Below are 17,380 nucleotides of genomic sequence, written 5' to 3'. Positions count from 1 at the left end.
CGTGCCTCCAATCAGCTGTGATCGCAGGCGTACTGAAATCTCATGAGGTCATATGAGTTCAGTACGCCTGCGTTACCTCCCCCTGTTTTTTCCCTTGTTCGTTCGTCAAGAACACGACCTCATGGCGAATCACAAGGCCGTTCTCGCTTACATGTTTGGTAAGCGAGAAAGGCCCGATTTGCCGCGAGATTGAAATTAAAAATCTTGCTCGCTCATCCCTAATCATGGCTTTAGAAGAGTAGTGAGCTGTTGTTCAGATAAAACTACTGACAAAAGCAGTGGGTATATAAAAGATTCAGCCCTTATATTTTCACATTTTGTTGAATTGCATCTGGAAGTAAATGGTAGGTTGCAACTAGGCGTGTACAGACCCACTGTTTAGTTCACAGCATGGTTCAAGGGTTACCTTTTATAGAGAGAAAAGTTCTGATATCAACAAACCTGGTGTACAAAAGCACTTTTACATACAAACTTCTTTCTCTATTAGCTACAATGACACCACAGGATGACCAACATCAGCACAATGACACAACCGATAAACTAGTTAAACTTGTTATGGGAAAAATATATTCTGCATTATAGAGCTTAACTACAGAGTGCTGACATTTTGTGTGACAGTATCTTGCCAGAAGTTGGTGATGATTACATTTACTGGTCAATTTTTTAGGTACAATGGTTCAACTGTTTTTTTACACAAATATCTAATCAGCCAATCACATGCAGCAACAGTGTATTTAGACATGTACATATTATCAAGAGGACTAGCTAAGGATGAAACTGAGAATTATTGTAAGGAAAAGTGGTGATTTAAGTTACTTTAAATGCAGCATGATTGTAGGTGCTAGGCGGGCTGGTCTAAATATTTCAGAAACTTCTGGGATTTTTCATTCAGAACTATATATTGGGGTTGCAGACAATGGCCCAAAAAAAGGAAAATATCCAGTGTGTGGCTGTCCTTTGTGGAAAATGCCTTGTTGATGCCAGAGGTTAGCGTGCTTGTGCTACAGCAGCAGGAGACCACACCGGGGGCCATTGCTGTCAGTAAAGAACAGGTGCCAAGGCTACAATTCACACAAGCTCACCAAAATTAGACAAGAGAAGATTGGAAAAAACATTGACTGATCAGATGGATCTCAAATAGTAGGATGACAATTTAGTAAGACTTGAGAAACTTCTTTTGTTGTGTTCCACCGGGTGACACGTCATATATATTTAAACAAAGTAGAACTATAACTGAAGAGCTCGAGGGAAATCTGTAATGGTCAGATGCCATCAATAATCTTTAGAATCTGCACCCATTCCAGTTTATGTGGTGATTTCCAGTCCATGGAAAGTGCCACTTTTGCAGCTACAATTAGTAAAGTGGTATGTTCTATTTTGTATAAAGTATTATTTTGTAGAAAGGTCCTAGAAGAGTAGTAGCATCAGACATTTTTTGCTATTCTACTTTGTTACTGCCTATGGCAGTGGAGCATCACCGGCAAAGATCAGTTGAGTTTTTTTAGGTCCGTACTATGGAGTCTTTTTTTGCATTTTGCAATTTTTTTTTTTTTTTTTTTTACTGTACCTATGCATCATAAGACAGTTGGTGTGTCGGTATGTGGCAGTTTTTTTGCTCATCTAAGCAGAGGTTTCCAAGGTCCTGCTCCCTTCTTGTCATGTAGGAAGGTCTTCTCTGAGACGTCATCCTCCCTGATGCAGCCCATAGAAAAAGAAGATTTTGTGTGAGGGAGGTTCTGCGATATTCCCTCTTACGTGCTGCTGCAGACAAGCATGGGCAGTGCTTCTTCAAACACTTCTCTTAAAAGCATATCTAAATTCAAAAAAACAAAAATTCACCAGGAGGCAGTACTAACTAAGGAGCCATTGTATGCCTCTTTTGTCAAAAAAAAAATCCCTGGCTCCTGGTGGCTTTTTGTTTAGATCTACACCACACAGTGCCAGCTGCCAGAGACAATGTGACATCATCATTGTCCCTACAATAGTCGAAGGGGATCGCCATCTTCACAGAAAGTCGGGTAGCAAAGATGGTGCCTTCCAAAGATGCAGGTCCTGGAACTGTCATGGCTGCAGGATGGTTGCACACGGATGAGTATGCGCCATACAAGTATGCCTAACATACATGCTGATTACTGCAAAAGCTTACCACCCAGCAACAAGTCTCTGGAGAGAGACCTTCTTGGTGTGATAAGACCACCCAGTATATTCTTGCTGTGCTTAGTCTTGCCGTTATCCTTTATGGACCTCATCTTGTTAGTAGTGGATATCTTGTTTAATTTCATTCCTTTTATTAGTATCACATTAAAAATGTTCAATGAAAAACCCTTTTTTTTATTTGCAAATATATTAGGAATTTTTTGTAACAGAACGACAATTTTTTGTTTCAACAGTGGTCAAAGACAAAAGGGTTATTTTTTTGTTTGTTTTCCTTTTTTTTCCGTCTCTAGATTGCATAAAAAATAAAGTAATTTTTGCAATTAAGTATCATTTGCAAGAAGGCAGTATTTATGTAGTGACACAGACTAAAGGTGCGTACACACTTCCAATTTTTATCGTTCCAATCGAACGACGAACGATCGATTGGGCAAAAAATCGTTCGTAAAAAAGTAACCAACGACGCCGACGAACGAGGAAAGTCGCTGGAAACGAACGACCAGACCGGCGGATCGGATTGGACGACGATCGTTGAACATCGTTTGTGTGTACGGTTGTTCGTTGATCGTCCATGCTCAGAGCATGCGTGATGAACGAACGTCCGTTCACTTTCCTGTCGTGCACATAGTTCCTCTATCGCTCAAACGATCGTATCTATTGTGTGTACAATATCTACGAACGATCGTGTCGTTACCTCTATGTGCAGGATCGGTGCTATACGATCGTTCGTGTATATCGTGCAGGAACGTTCGTCGTTCGTTTTCCGACGATAATAATTGGAAGTGTGTACGTAGCTTTAAGCTACGTACACACTTACAATAATTATAGTTGGGAACGAACAACTCACTTCCTTGGTACATGTCACTTCCTGTATCGTTCAAACCATCGCATCTACCATGTGTACAATATCTTTGAACAATCGTATCGTTAGTTGCATGTACAGGATCGGCACTATACGAATGTTCACAGATATCGTTCATAATCGTTCGTTTTTAAATGACACTTATTGAAGGTGTGTACGTAGCTTAAACCAAAAAAAAAAAATGGTTCAAAGACTATACGGGTGTTTGAGCTGAAGTGATAAATATGCCATATGTCCTACTGTTTGCGAGTATAACTAGGAGAAATTATTCTGTTTTAAAAGGTTTTTAGAGAATGGTCACTGTAAATATGAATTTTAATGTTTTTGTTCTGTTTATGCTGTGTGTAGATTGTAGTTGTGAAATCACCCCCACATTGTATATATAAAATCATTGTGTGTATTTTCTTCTAACCTAGGACAAATCTGTGTGTATGTGTGTGGTTATTGGCAAATTGCTGATCTGAATTTATAATCTGTGTCATTTAATTGCAGTAATTCGTTGGCTGGTGGTTGATAGCTATGTGAATTATTTCCTGAGTTAAAAAAAAAAAAAAGAAAAGGTTTACACAGGGACAAAAGTGTGGGCGGATGCAGCCGGAACTAAATCTTTCCGCCTCTGCCATTTCCTTCCTCACACCCACGCATTGATTTAGGAAGGTGTCTCCCAGCACACAGGGTGGGGGTTTCTGCTGCAGATGTGGGGGAGGAGATGGCTCACAGCTAATACTCTGGGGATGATTGAGGCTTCAGTAAAACAATACCTCATAGTAAATGTGACAAGACATAGCAGTTTACATAAGATGTTTACTGTTTTTTGCCTTTTTTCTTTCGCAGTATGCACAAAATTGCACAATACAATACAGAAAAAGAACAACAAAATACAACCTTGTAGAATGATGGTTACTCGGTTGTCTTTGTTTCAGTAAAATTTGAGGTATTAATCCAGAAAAGGCAAGCAACCAGTCACATCACAGTCAAGTCTGATCTGTATTCATACTCCAGGTCAGTCACCAATAAATTGGTAAATAAATATGACAGCAACACAACTAGAATTTACAGGTTAGTTCAACTATTAAATCAATATCCGCACTGGCAGGATCAGTTTTCTTTATTATTAATATATATTTAAAAAAGTGTTTGAACTAGGGGTTTAGTGATTTATTGTGTCAAATATTCCAGCTAAAACTGTAATTACAGTTTGTATAACATATGTACTGTTACATACTTTTATAGGAAATATGCAGCAAAATTTGTGCTGGTTGGAAGGACATGTCTATTATGTGTTAAACATGCTAATGCTTTTCTTTCTATCCCTGCCTTTCCTGACCTTTTCAACATAGAAGAACCCTTAAAATAACTCAGATCTTTGGAGAACTCTTGCTTTAATTACTATATCCAGAGCTCACAGTATGGTAGTCTGTGGCCAAAAAAATAATTGGTGTCACCTAAAGTGGTGTGAGAAGCACAAACTGCCCATTGTTTGTGGAACCCCTGGATCAATAGAACCTTGGATGAGCAACACTTCTCTAACCCATAATACACAAGACTTTATAGCTCTTTTTCTTAAGAAAGCCAAAGGAAGTATAGAGGCTACCTATATTAATCTCTCCCATCCGAAAACTTTCCTTTTTTTTTACCATTTGTCCCATTTGGACAAATTCCCTTCATGTCCTGGTCTACAAACACAACAGGAAGTGTGAGAGACTCTCTCCAAAGTAAAAGAATTTTCTTAGAAAGCTGGCACAAAAGTTACCATTAAAAGATTTCCCCACTATTCTTGTTTAAGGCACTTATTTTGGCATTTTTAAAATCATATATAAAAGTAGATAACTTTTATATTTTGAAAAATGTTTTTTTTTTAATCTTTTGTTAATATTAATAATAAACAGGATTTTTATAGTGCCAACATATTATGCTGTGCTGTACATTAAATAGGGGTTGCAAATGACAGACAGAGAGCTTACAATATAGGTGATCACACAGCTTTGTTAAAGCTCCAGGGTTGTCATCCTGATCCTAGCTTGTTTAGGTGCTAAGGCATGGCCTTGAAACAAGCATGAATCTAATAAAGTCTCACAAGTATGAACTTCTGTCATGTATACTTCCTATATTTTAATTTTAATTTCTGTATTCCAACTAGGATCCGGATGACAGTCCTGCATGTGCCATTTGTGGGATAAAAGTCGATCGGTTGGGGATTTTCATTAGATTTGTAATTGGTGGACATTCTCCCAGGTGACCATACACTAAAGATTATCACTCTCCACTACAATCATGTGTACAGTACATACTACTGGGGTTAGCTTGTGAATGACATTTATTTATTGATTACTGTATGCATAGTATTTAATGTACAGCGCTGCGTAATTTGTTGGTGCTATATAAATCCTGTTTATTTTATAATTATAATAATAATAATAATAATAATATTATTATGCATGGTAACAGTAGAGATTCTGTTTTACATCACCCTCACAGAATATGTGATAACCACAGAGTTGTGCATAAGGAAACACTCTGACCCTGCAGTTTATGACCCCTTTGGGTGGACTTCCTTCCTACATTCCAAAAACATGCAGTAAGGTCAATTGTCTTCCCCTTAGACTGCATTAAAAAAATGACATATGACTATGGTAGGGAGATTAGACTGTGAGCTCCTTTGATGGACAGTTAGTGACTTGACTATGGACTTTGTACAGCTCTGCATAATATGTTGACGCTATATAAATACTGTGTAATAATAATAATTCTGTGCCTGCCTCTCTGTTATAATTGGCACCTGTGGGTCAGTGCGTCTGGCTGCAGGTATGAGGTTTGTCTTTTATCTTTGTGATATATGAATGAGCGCTGTACACACAGAGGACAAATGAGCAGCACTCTGCAGTTCTTTCCTCCATTGACATGCACAGCAATCATTTACAAAATGAAAATGTCAAGATGGCTGGAATATCGACTTTCTTTGGATGTGCAAGGAATAAATGTCATGCTGTCCAATCAAGATGACCTAAGATTGTTTTTAGGAAAAGAAGGATGAAGATGGCGGCACCTTGAGACAAAACAGGTACAGGTACTCACCTGTCCCTGCTTTGTCTCAAGGTGCCGCCATCTTCATCCTTTTTTTTCAAAATATAAGAGTTGTCCACCCCTTTATATGATGTTAAAAACCATATCTAGTTTGTTATTGCTTTAAGGTGAATGGAGGAGTATTAGTGGCCTTACAAGAACGACACAGGTAAAGTGGAACTGAACTTTGTGAGCAGGCGGATTATTGCAGGCAGTGAGTGCTGGCCATTGCCCTCTCCCAGGGAAGCCCTAATTACTGGGATTGTGGACTATGAACGTCACCTTCTATGACAATCTGTCTTGTTTAATCACATGACTGTTTATCCGGGTTTGTAACCTAAGCAGAATTTCCCTGTTAGCCGAAAGGCGCCTGAGAATTTCACTGTGACGTCACCCGTAACAGCGAATTTCCCTGCAGCACATCTCTCTGCGCTCTGCCTCCTCCCGCTGTCCATATATGGTCTGAGGAAGTCACAAGGTAACTTTTCCTGGCGTATTTCCCCCAAGCACCGCCCCCTGATGTCACGAAGTCCTAATATGGGTATGGAATCCGTTGCGGAAACCATTGGAGCGTGACGGCACAGCTGTTAACTCTTTATTGTTTGGAATAAATCCGTTTCTGCGTTGCTTTGATTGGAAGAGCTTTGTGTACAGATAGGAGATGCAGCATAGATCCTGATTGGTGGGCAGCATGGAGATTGTCATGTTACTGTAGAGGGAACGGTTGTAATCATTCCATGATATCATTTTCATTTTTTAATGGGTGATCAGACTTTTTTATTTTTAAAATCTCCTATGCTATATTAAAGCAATCCTGCGTGTGCTTTATCGCTCAGATTTGTATGGAACATGATCTGTGTTTATAGAACCATTGGCAGCATTTATATATCTGTATGTTGGTCTGTGCATGCTTTGTGCGTATGCTTATCAGACCTTTGTGTACATTGCTGTGTAGGCTTGGACTGTGTGTCGCATTCCTGTGTGTGTACCGATCAGAATTCGGGGAGCCGCAGGCATGGTCATCATATTTTCCGTTCCTTTCATAGTCACGTCCTGGCACTTTAAACCTGAGCCCCGCCTACTGATAGTCTCCGCCCAGTTGTCAGTGTGCGGTATAAAAGCCTTTCCTGAGACTCTTTGACACTCATTAGCGCTTTGCAATAGACGGAAGTGTCTTGTTATCGTACGGTAATTCCTAGCACGATGGAAGATTACGCACAGCTCAGAGCCCACCAGGAAGCCGTACACCGGGAAGCTCAGCGGATTGCATCTTTGTCAGCCGTAAAGCTTCTTCGTACCCGGACCCAGCGAGGGGGAATGCGGCTTCATCGCTCGTTACAGCTGGCGATGGTGATGCGGAGCGCCCGGGAGCTCATGGTGGCATCTGTTCAGGTACCTGAACCCAAACCTGCACCTCCTGTGGAAGCCAGAGAGAGCCGCAAGAGAAGGTCCTGCGGGTCCGGGCTCATCGAGCTGGTGCCCAGCAAGCGGGCATGTCTCTGGCAGGAGACCCCCGAGCCCCAGCCCCAAGGGGGCGCTTTTCCTGGACTTGCCGAGGTCCTGCAGAGGCTTCTGAGAAGTGTCCGACCCCAGCTACCTGGGGGGTGCGGGGCACCGGCGGTACTAAACATGTCTGCCATGCATACCAGAGCCGTGGAGGCCTTCTGATCCAGTCGGAGCCGCTCTGATGTTATAGCCAAGTGAAATCGCTGAACCCAAAAGGACAGGGTTCTCTTCCAGTTCTTCCAGGAGGAAGAACGGCCATCAAGGCTGAACCGATCGTACGGACCGAGCTCTTCCAGAATCCAGAGAGGAGCCCCGTGTCAGACTGCTGATCTATCAACTTCTTTGGCTGGCCTTGGTCTGATGGTTCGGCCAACAGTGTGACCCTCCCAAGGGAGAATTCTCAGGAATCGGAGAAAGGGTTAATAGAAACCACACAAAGCGGACAGACCGGTTCTTTCCTGAAGGTGCGGATGAGTCAGTGGCCGGAAACTCTCGGTTGAGTCAGAACTGACTGTTAATTGTACATTCCATTTCATATTGTCATCTTTGGGGCACCATCAGCCTGCGGTGCCATTGCTGCTTCCCTGAACGTGAAGGAAGAATTGCTGGACTGCCCCCTGCTGGCAAAAAGTAGCCTACTAATGTTGGCTCTACAGTTCAGGGTTTACTTTATTTATGACACATTCACCTTTAGTGCTATTGTTTCATCTGTCCTATCTAATGCTGCAATGTGTTATGTTTTCATCGTTATTTGTAATAAAATTATTTTATTTTTACACTTCAGTTTACACTTCAGTTTGTCCTGTAGCTATTTGTCTCCATCTGTAAAACATAATTGTAATGTTCCTGCTTTGGTGTGTGTGTGTATATATAATTATTATAATATAATTTTTTTTAAAAAGACTTCTAGGGGTTTGCATAGATAGAATTCACCTAAAATTGCTGGATTACAATATGATTATCATTTTTTTAAAAATAAAACTTCATAAATAGGTCAGAGTATATATTACTAAACAGTCTGCAAAGTGGGCCAGGCACTAGAATTGCTAGCTATCCTTATCTGTACAGACCTTTCCCCCAATATAGTGCAATTCCAAAAAAAATGATTCATGGGTAAGAATGTCTTATTTACCTCCCTACACAGTGACTCAACTCCTCCTCCTGGTTGGGTTTCTAGAGATACCGAGTATTCCAAATCTGATGATCAGAACACACCTACACTGCTGGAGCATCACTTATGGGGGATTTGTCATTTTAAGGGAAGGCCCCAGAATGTTGCCAGAATTTCTTTTTTCGTTCTACTTTCCTGTTTTCTCTGTAAAAAATGCATTATATTTGCATTGGTTGTGTCAATAAAGAAACCAGTGATGCCTGTAGTGAAATGTCTGCTTTAAAATGTGGAAGAGTAAGTACCTGTTGAGGTTTAATTTGATCACTTTTCTGTACAGGTGTCAAAGTGGGACTAATATTAAAAACAATGCAACCACCCAGGTCATTTATTGCAGATAGAACAGGCAATGTCTCTTCTGCAATAAAGGAAATATTGCCGGTTTTGATTTACTCTCATCTGTCCTTGATCCAGCACAAGTACTACCATTTTCACAGGTTTCAGATTGATGGGCCTGGGTTATGTAACTCATTCCATTTTAGGATACCCAGCATGTTCTGGCATCCTACCAGGATGGAAAAGAAGATTTAGATCAGACAGAATAAGCATGTTTTTTTGCAGAAGGGACACTGCTTGCAATTTTGAAATGTGGAGCCATCTTTCAGCTTTAAAGTGGACCTTTCCTTTTGCTACATATTATGTAAACTGGCATTGCTGACCTGGTTCTAAAAATACTGCTTGCTCTACAATTGGCTGAGGAAAGGGAAACCCTGATGACGGCTCAAGCTTCATCAGGGTTTCCCTTTTCTCAGCCATTCAGCACTAGAGGTGAATGGGGACAAGTCTCCCCATTCAAGTCTAGCGCTGAATGTCTGAGAAAATGAACCGCAGTTAACCAGAAGCTACACTTATCTGGAATAGGCCATTCCCTGTGGGTGCCAGATAACTGAGGTTCTACTGTATTACCTTCTAAATCACTGACCCAGAATAAGTATGCAGCTGATTGTCACACAATTTGTCACATGGTTATTTGCATACTTGTTTCAGGTATATGACAAAGTAAAAGATTAGCTTTACATGCAGGCAGTAGGTGTTCTGTATAAAAAGTTCAGCAATAGCAATTTACATCAACTCTTAGTGGTAGGTCTGCTTTAAGTGTTATAATCTCTTGTCAGGCTTGCATTGTGATCCGGTGCATAGGAAGTTGGGGCAGAGACTCTTAAGTACAGACCTCACCAATGATTCTGTCTCGCCATTAAATATTTTGAGGTGGGGGTTCTGAAGCTCAAATTGCTTTCTTTATAAAGGTTGAAAGCTCTGCAGGGTCTAAAAATCAATGTCATATGGAATGTTAAACCACCAATGACACATTTACACTTTTGTTCTTCAAATACACACATGTATTACCATTTGTTGTTAAGGCAACCTATTGCAGTGCACTGCCAAATCCACAAAATAAGTGCATGCAGCTTTTTTTTTTTTTTTACAATGTGCATCTGTCGGTCTACATTAGGGGACCATTCAGCTTGAATAGCACCAAATTAAACCAGCATATATAATGTGCATTACTGTTAACATAACACAAGTGCTTTGAATTGACCTTTTTGGGTCTATTATTATAATTTGGTAGAGTGTGACTTCAGCTTTTTGCTATGCTATGTGTGTAGAATATTAGCTTTCACATACAAAGGAGTATTTAGTTTAAACATTGAGATTGACCTTTATTAAATGGAGGTTTGCTGGATGTAGAACGCTGGGTGCAGAAGCCTGTAGATATAGACACTCATTATCATTCTAACCATTATGTACACATGGTAAATAAAGCAAAGAAATGGTGCTCCTTGATAGTTTTCTTAACTGAAACAATGGTAAAAGTTTCTTAGTTGTCACAAATATCTTTCAGTTTCCACCATAATACATCACAGTACTGCATACATTGGCTGGTTTTATCAGCTGTTTGAAAAAAAAAAAAAAGTTCCAAGCACAAAGTTTTTAAATATGCTGGTTTTGTAATCATGGAAAGTTTTTGCTACCATTACTGAAGAGTTTTTGGCATAAAAGCTGTATAATTGCTTCATATTTCAGTTTTTAATAGTTCCTGATTTGCTATCAAACACGTGGCTAGCTTTCTCATTTAAAACAAACCTGAGGAATTATAAAGAAGTTAGACTAATAGTGGAGATACCATAGCTGACAAGTACTCAGCACACAGCTGTGTTATATTCTGCTTCTTTATCAGCAACCGTTTTAGTGGCTCCACTTCCTCATAGCACAGAATAGCACACCACCGCTTGGGTCATCTGTAAACAGGTCTGATTGTCATGTGTAGAATTTTGCTAAGAGTGGAAAAATGTGTCTACAGCTCGCAAAACTGGTTAGTAAAATTTGGGCCTCTTATAGGCTCTATGTTGTAGAGCTAGGAGGTCACAGTTGTTACATCAGCACCCATTTACAGGATAATTTGGTAAGTACTGTAATATGTTGAGTGTAATAATACATTACACTTACCCACCACAGTCCTTTCCTGAAGTCCACCTTTACTTGCAGTTTTTAGTAATAATATTTATCTTAATATGTGTTAAATACAGTAGGCCTGAAGATTGCATGGAGGGAGCAAGAAAGAAGGGGGCCTTGCCAGGGAATGGAGACAGGTAAGTAACATGGTATTTATTAGTGGTAATGAAGATGCAAACTTAAACCATCCGTGATGTATCCTTGCCTATACAACCATTCTGGGATCTGAAGTACCCAGTAGCCCAAACAAGACCTCCCAAGACCCCAGAGGTGTCAAGTTCATGTAGTTGTTGTGAGTCTGAATCCTAAAATGTGCAAATTTTTGGTAATGCAGAGTCTTAATCAATGTGGAACGTTGAAGCAAACCATAGCTTCAAAGCCCATTGATAATAAGGCGACGTAATGGATTTTTGAACCTTGAGAGAACTAAGTCCAAGCCTGTGTGATAAAGTTGTAGAACCTGTGAGATGTGTATCTACAGTGGATCAAACAATTTATCTACAGCAAAGCTCCACAATATGAGCAAGATAATAATAATAATTGTTTCTTAAACTAGTAGACCTCTTTTATGAAAAATACAGGAGAGCATTCAATTTGTCTTAACTTTCTACTTTCAACTTCCATGAGTCAAGACTAGGAGGTCTTCATGATGATGGTACAACCCTTTTAAGAACTTGGGTGTTTGTGGAAAGATGAGAGGCTAGCAGATAATAAACTTATAAAGTAGTGGAAACCACAACCTTCTGGTCCAGTAAGGCAGCACTCTAAAACTACTGTTATTTACTCTTTCAGTCTTCTCAGAAATCTGGGTATATGAGGGGGTGCTGAGAAGTTCCTGGCTGACCACATTTATTCAACATATTCCCCCGAGACTAATGCACTTGGTACAGCGTAGTTGCAGCTTTTCTAGACCGTTCAACGTAAAGTCCTTTGGTTGGAAAATACAGGAGCGCATTCAATTTGTCTTAACCGAAGGGGCAAGGTCAGGTGAGTTTATTTATTTATCTGGAAAGGGGCAAAGCCAGGAACTTTTCAGAACCCCCTTGTAGAAGGGAAGGATAAAAGGCATATCCAACCTGGATTTTAAAGTGACAAGTCAGCATCTATTCTTTCTACTGGAGTCTGGGATCTGTAGCAATACGAGGCGGTGCTGAAAAGTTCCTGGCTTTGCCCCCTTCCAGATGAAATAGAAAAATGAGTGTAGGGGCATATGACAGCCTAATATCTTAGTATGTAACTGTGCAAGTATCAGGTGTTTGCGATTCTTTAAACTGGTTTTTCTTTTAGCAAGAAGCTGTGATGGCAGAGGAACAAGCAAGTTTCACGGCGTTGGAGTTACAGGCCGTCATGAAGTTTTTGTTTCTCCAGGAAAAGTCAACAAAGGACATTCACACTGAGATGTCACAAACACTGGGGGAGAAGTGTTCTTCTTACAGCACTGTCAAAACCTGGATATCTTGTTTCAGGACTGGGCATTTCACCGTTGAAGATGAGTCCCACAGTGGGCGCCCCCCTAACCTCAACTGTCCCTGCAACCTGTGATGCTGTCCATGAGCTGATTATTGAGGACCGACAAATATCCACAAAAAAGATAGCCAAGATATTTGACATCTCACGGGAGCGTGTTGGTTTTGTTATCACCACTATCCTAGACATGCGCACGCTTTCAGCTAAGTGGGTGCTGAAATGTTTGAACAGTGATCAGAAGAAAGAACGAGTTGAAGCATCCAAAGCCGTTTTGGCCCATTTTGAAGCTGCACAGGACTTTTTGGCTAGGTTAGTGACTGAGGATGAAACCTGGCTCCACATCTATGATCCTGAAACCAAGGAACAGTCAAAGGAATGGCGCCACAGCAGGTCCCCGCGGCTGAAGAAGTACCAAACCCAGAAATCGGCCAAAAAAGTCATGGTGTCTGTTTTCTGGGACAAAGACGGTATTCTGTTGGTGGACTACCTACCTCAGGGCTCTAGGATCACCGGACAGTATTATGCTAACCTCCCGGACCAGCTGAAGGAGGCAATTTGGACGAAACGCTGTGGAGAGTTGACCAAAGGGATTTTTTTGCAGGACAATGCACCTGCGCAAATTGAACACCCTGGGTTTCCATCCCCCCTACTCACCTTACCTGGCCCCTTCAGACTATTATCTGTTCCTGAATTTGAAGAAACACCTAAAGGGGCAACGTTTTGAGGACATTTCTGACGTCAAAGATGCTGCTGAGAGCTGGTTTGCGGCCCAACTAAAATACTTTAATTTGAACGGTCTAGAAAAGCTGCAACTACACTGTACTAAGTACATCAGTCTTGGGGGAATATGTTGAATAAATTTGTTATTTCATAACTAATAGGTTGTCTATTTATAAGAGCATAGAATGATAAAGTTGAATGCTCTTCAATAAATTACCACTTTAATGAGCTCTCCAGCCTTCTCTGCTTGCCTCCATCAAAATTGTGACCCAAAAGGTACTGTAGCTTTTAGATGAGGACACCATATTTAGAAACAGTTGTGAAAATCATTTCCAATTTCACTGAAAGAGGAATCCTGCCTGGATCAGGCTTATGTGCTATTTAGGCATTTGTGACAGTTTGTACATTGTCACTGGCACTGCTGCCTCAGGAATGTGGTTTATTATTGCTCTAAAACATAGGAATAAATTGTCCCATTGTTCAAATGGTGATGTGCTGGTATTTTTACAAAAGGGATACAAATTAGAGAAGCAATTATGTTTTACTGGCATTTTCTGTTGCTTGTTCTATTCCCAATTTCATCAGAAAAAAGAAAACATTTCATTCTCCAGGTATAGGTTGTATTGTGACAATATTTTGGGAGCCTTCTCCAGCTCTTTTGACTGTAGTAATGTATGCTTTGAGATGATGAAGTTAAAGCTAGAGCTTTATTATAGGAGCTTAGTTTTTTTTTTTTTTTTTACTTTACTGTTTTTTTACTGCCCTGGCTTCTTAGGATCTGGTTCCAGAACACAGGGATGAACTATAATCATAGGCTCAGAATGGGCACAAGGAACACCCAATGTCCTATGACAGTGAAAACTTTACATTAGAGATGTTAACTATAAAATAACGGAAGCCATTTGTCTGCCATCAGCTTCTTTGTCTCTGCTTGCCTCAGAAGCTTTGGAAGTTTTTTTGTGTAGTGCCCTTCTTGCATAGGTCCAACAGCCAACCACTTTGGAGCATGACAAGAGTTTCAGAGATTAATAGTGCCAATGGTCTTTGAAGAAAGATGTGGACCTTCTGTGATAATGGGATTGTGAAATTCCAAATCTTCAGGCTCGGTCATCTATAACAGAGCTGAGGACAGAGACAGGAATAAACATCAAGATTGTGTTAACTCTTTAAAGTCACAAACCTGCATTTCATGAGGATGAGGACCTTTAATACACAGCAACAAAGCTACTGTGAGCTGAACAAACAGCTAGGATACAAGGAAGGACACCATCCACCAAGCATAGGACCTGATATAACTTCACCATAGTGCAGAAAGAAGGACCAAGTACACTGAACTACAAGACAAAGACAGAAGAAACACAGCAGCACCAGGTACAAGGAACCACTATCTCGGGGGGTGCAGAGATCCTAGGAATGCAGAGCTTTCAGCATGTGAATGCCCAGCCTAAGTGGTTGCAACCCTAAGACTACTGGAAGTGACACCTTGTGCCCGAGCAATGGCTGCAGCCATGTAAAAAAGGCAACAACATATGCACAGACAACATCTGGAGCCCTAAACATGTAAAAGCACACCAGACAGAAACAAAAGAAACGCTTATGTATACAGAAAAGGAAAGCAGGGAACACCTGATATAAAGGAGGAAGCTGTGGAAAAGAATTGTCCATGTAAAGGTCAAAGCAGAAGAAAGACCCTATGATACACTGATATCTCTGGTCAAAACAGAGGGCTGAAAATTTTAGCATCATAGCCAGCCCCACAAGATCCACAGAAGGGTTGTGAATGTCCTAGTACATGCCTACATAGCTACCAATGTGAGGCGGAACTCACTCAGACACTTGCTGTTGGTTCTCTTAGATAGATAAAAAAATGGCTGGTGTTGGGACTAAACACCAGATAATATAGATATTATGGGTCCTGCTGGTAGTTAGATGTGGAACTAATACCATGTGTATGCTGTCATGTGGGCATCAAAAGAACAGCAGAACAAAGCAGTGTATTTACTGTTCTGAGTAGAGAGTGGGCTACTTTAGGCATTTCACTACCAAAAGAGGGAGAATATTTAAAAATTATGCCTCTTCTCATTCACCTGTAATATGGACATTAAAAAATGTTTGTGCAATCTGCCTGTCTGGTGATCACCTAGCTTTTCCTCTGCCTTCCTGGACACTTTACCAGCAATTCCAGGACAGATGACAGCCCTTATGTGCATGTGTAATGTGTGGTTACTCCTGGTTTCTTACAGATTTTGCTGGCAGTCTGGAAGGTCCTTGGTTTTGGTAGGCTTTGAATTAAAATGTTATTTTCATCAGAAACCAAGGCAAACATTATTTACAATAGCCTAAGCATTTCAGTTGGCCAAATAATGATATGTGCAGGAGAGTTGAATCAGATGTGCAGAGTTCTGGAGGCAGGTCACAATGGCCACTATTAGCTACAGCCACATAAGAACTGAAGGAAGAGTAATCCTTTGGATTACTCCTCCAAACCTTTACCTGAGGGAAGAACCAAGAATCCCCAGCATTTTCATTTCTAGCTAAACTCATGCTGAAACCTGCAGTCCATAGCAGTTTGTGATCTCTACTGATTACATAATTACATGAGTGCACATATGGTAGAAAAGGCATTGTTTGTGTTTCCTGCTGAATTGTTTTGTATTAAAGTGTGAACTGTATTGCAGTATAGTAAACATCCTAACGTTTACATCCAGTCAAAGGAAAGAAAACTTTTTCACCATAATTTTAAGATGTTCTTGAATATGCCTGTATAGTAACATAACCCTATATCCCTTATACCTTTGTACATCAGCTCATGGAACAGCAATATAGAAGTGTAGCACTCTGAGCCAGTGTTCCAAAATCCCGTGTCAAGGGTGCATCGTGTAATAAATGTGAACCAAAAACTAAAAGAGGCATAAATACAGATACACTGTATATAAAACTACAGTTTAAAATATTACCCAAACTATTATAGTTTACTTTTAAGTAAGCCTATTAGTACACATAGGGCCTGATTTATTAAAGCTCCGCAAAAACTCATGAAGATGGACTGGATTTCTTAATCCATCATTAAAATCATTGCTATTAGTGGGCAACGTTTTCAATCCTAGACAAGATCCATTCCAGATTTGCTGGATCACCCATCTTCTCCCATGGTATTCTGTTTTCTCTAGTCTTGGAGAGCTTTATTAAATCATGACCATAATCTCTGGATGTCACTTTTTGTAAATCTACTGACAGTATATAAAAGTTGTACATAAAGTAGTGTCCATATGCAGTCTTTACTGAATGGGGTGCATAGTTGAGACTGGAGTATAATGTTACCCACCTCTACTGACGCCACTTACCTTTCAGTGTTGAAGACTGGCTTTTAATTCTTCACAGGGACCAATGCAGTTATAGTTTAGCCCCTGTTGTAGCTCTTAAAGTGGGCCTAAAGTTAAGCTAGTCAAGCTGGTTTGGAAGGGCAGAGGGTTGCAGTGGCCTGATCTCTGCACCCAGCCATCTCAAGACGGTCCAATTATGGGATGTCAGCTCTGACTCTTAGCTTTACTTAGAGCCATCCTTAGAAAAACAAAGTTTAAGGTAAATAATGTAAGGAGTACAAATAGTTAATTCTTAGGTAAGCCTTCATATTAATTTTAAAACACAATATTGTTCACATAAATGCAATCATTACTGGTCCTATGGTAAGAATTCTTCATACAAGGAGGGATGGTGTTGGATGAAATGTTATATTTTCTCTTACAATTCCTCCTTAGATCCAAATTCTGGCCAAGCGTTTTGGAGGTGAAATCTTACTATCATCTAGTGAGCCTCTAGTAATGTTTATTGGAGTCTGTCTTTGTCATGAATAACTGCAATGTTTTTTTGTGTAGACAATGATGGAAGCTGCCCAAATGCTGAAATGTAACTCACACTTTTTTTTTCTTGTTTTAATAACAAGCAGACATAAAATAATAACTGGTCTCTCTTTTACAACAGCCATG

General features: G+C 40.2%; 1 protein-coding gene across 1 annotated transcript; it reads left to right on the top strand.

The window, feature by feature from the left end:
- Positions 1-7,211: 7,211 nt before the first annotated feature.
- Positions 7,212-8,363, top strand: IER2 (immediate early response 2). The gene has a single exon (XM_072399464.1). The coding sequence runs from the start codon at positions 7,283-7,285 to the stop codon at positions 7,745-7,747; it is 465 nt and encodes a 154-aa protein (XP_072255565.1). The 5' UTR covers positions 7,212-7,282; the 3' UTR covers positions 7,748-8,363.
- The last annotated feature ends 9,017 nt before the right edge of the window (positions 8,364-17,380 follow it).

Source organism: Pyxicephalus adspersus, chromosome 2 (assembly GCF_032062135.1).
Source record: "Pyxicephalus adspersus chromosome 2, UCB_Pads_2.0, whole genome shotgun sequence".
Classification (NCBI taxonomy): Eukaryota; Metazoa; Chordata; class Amphibia; order Anura; family Pyxicephalidae; genus Pyxicephalus; species Pyxicephalus adspersus.
The sequence above is the reverse complement of the archived record's forward strand: the minus strand, read 5'-3'. Positions and strand labels throughout refer to the sequence as shown.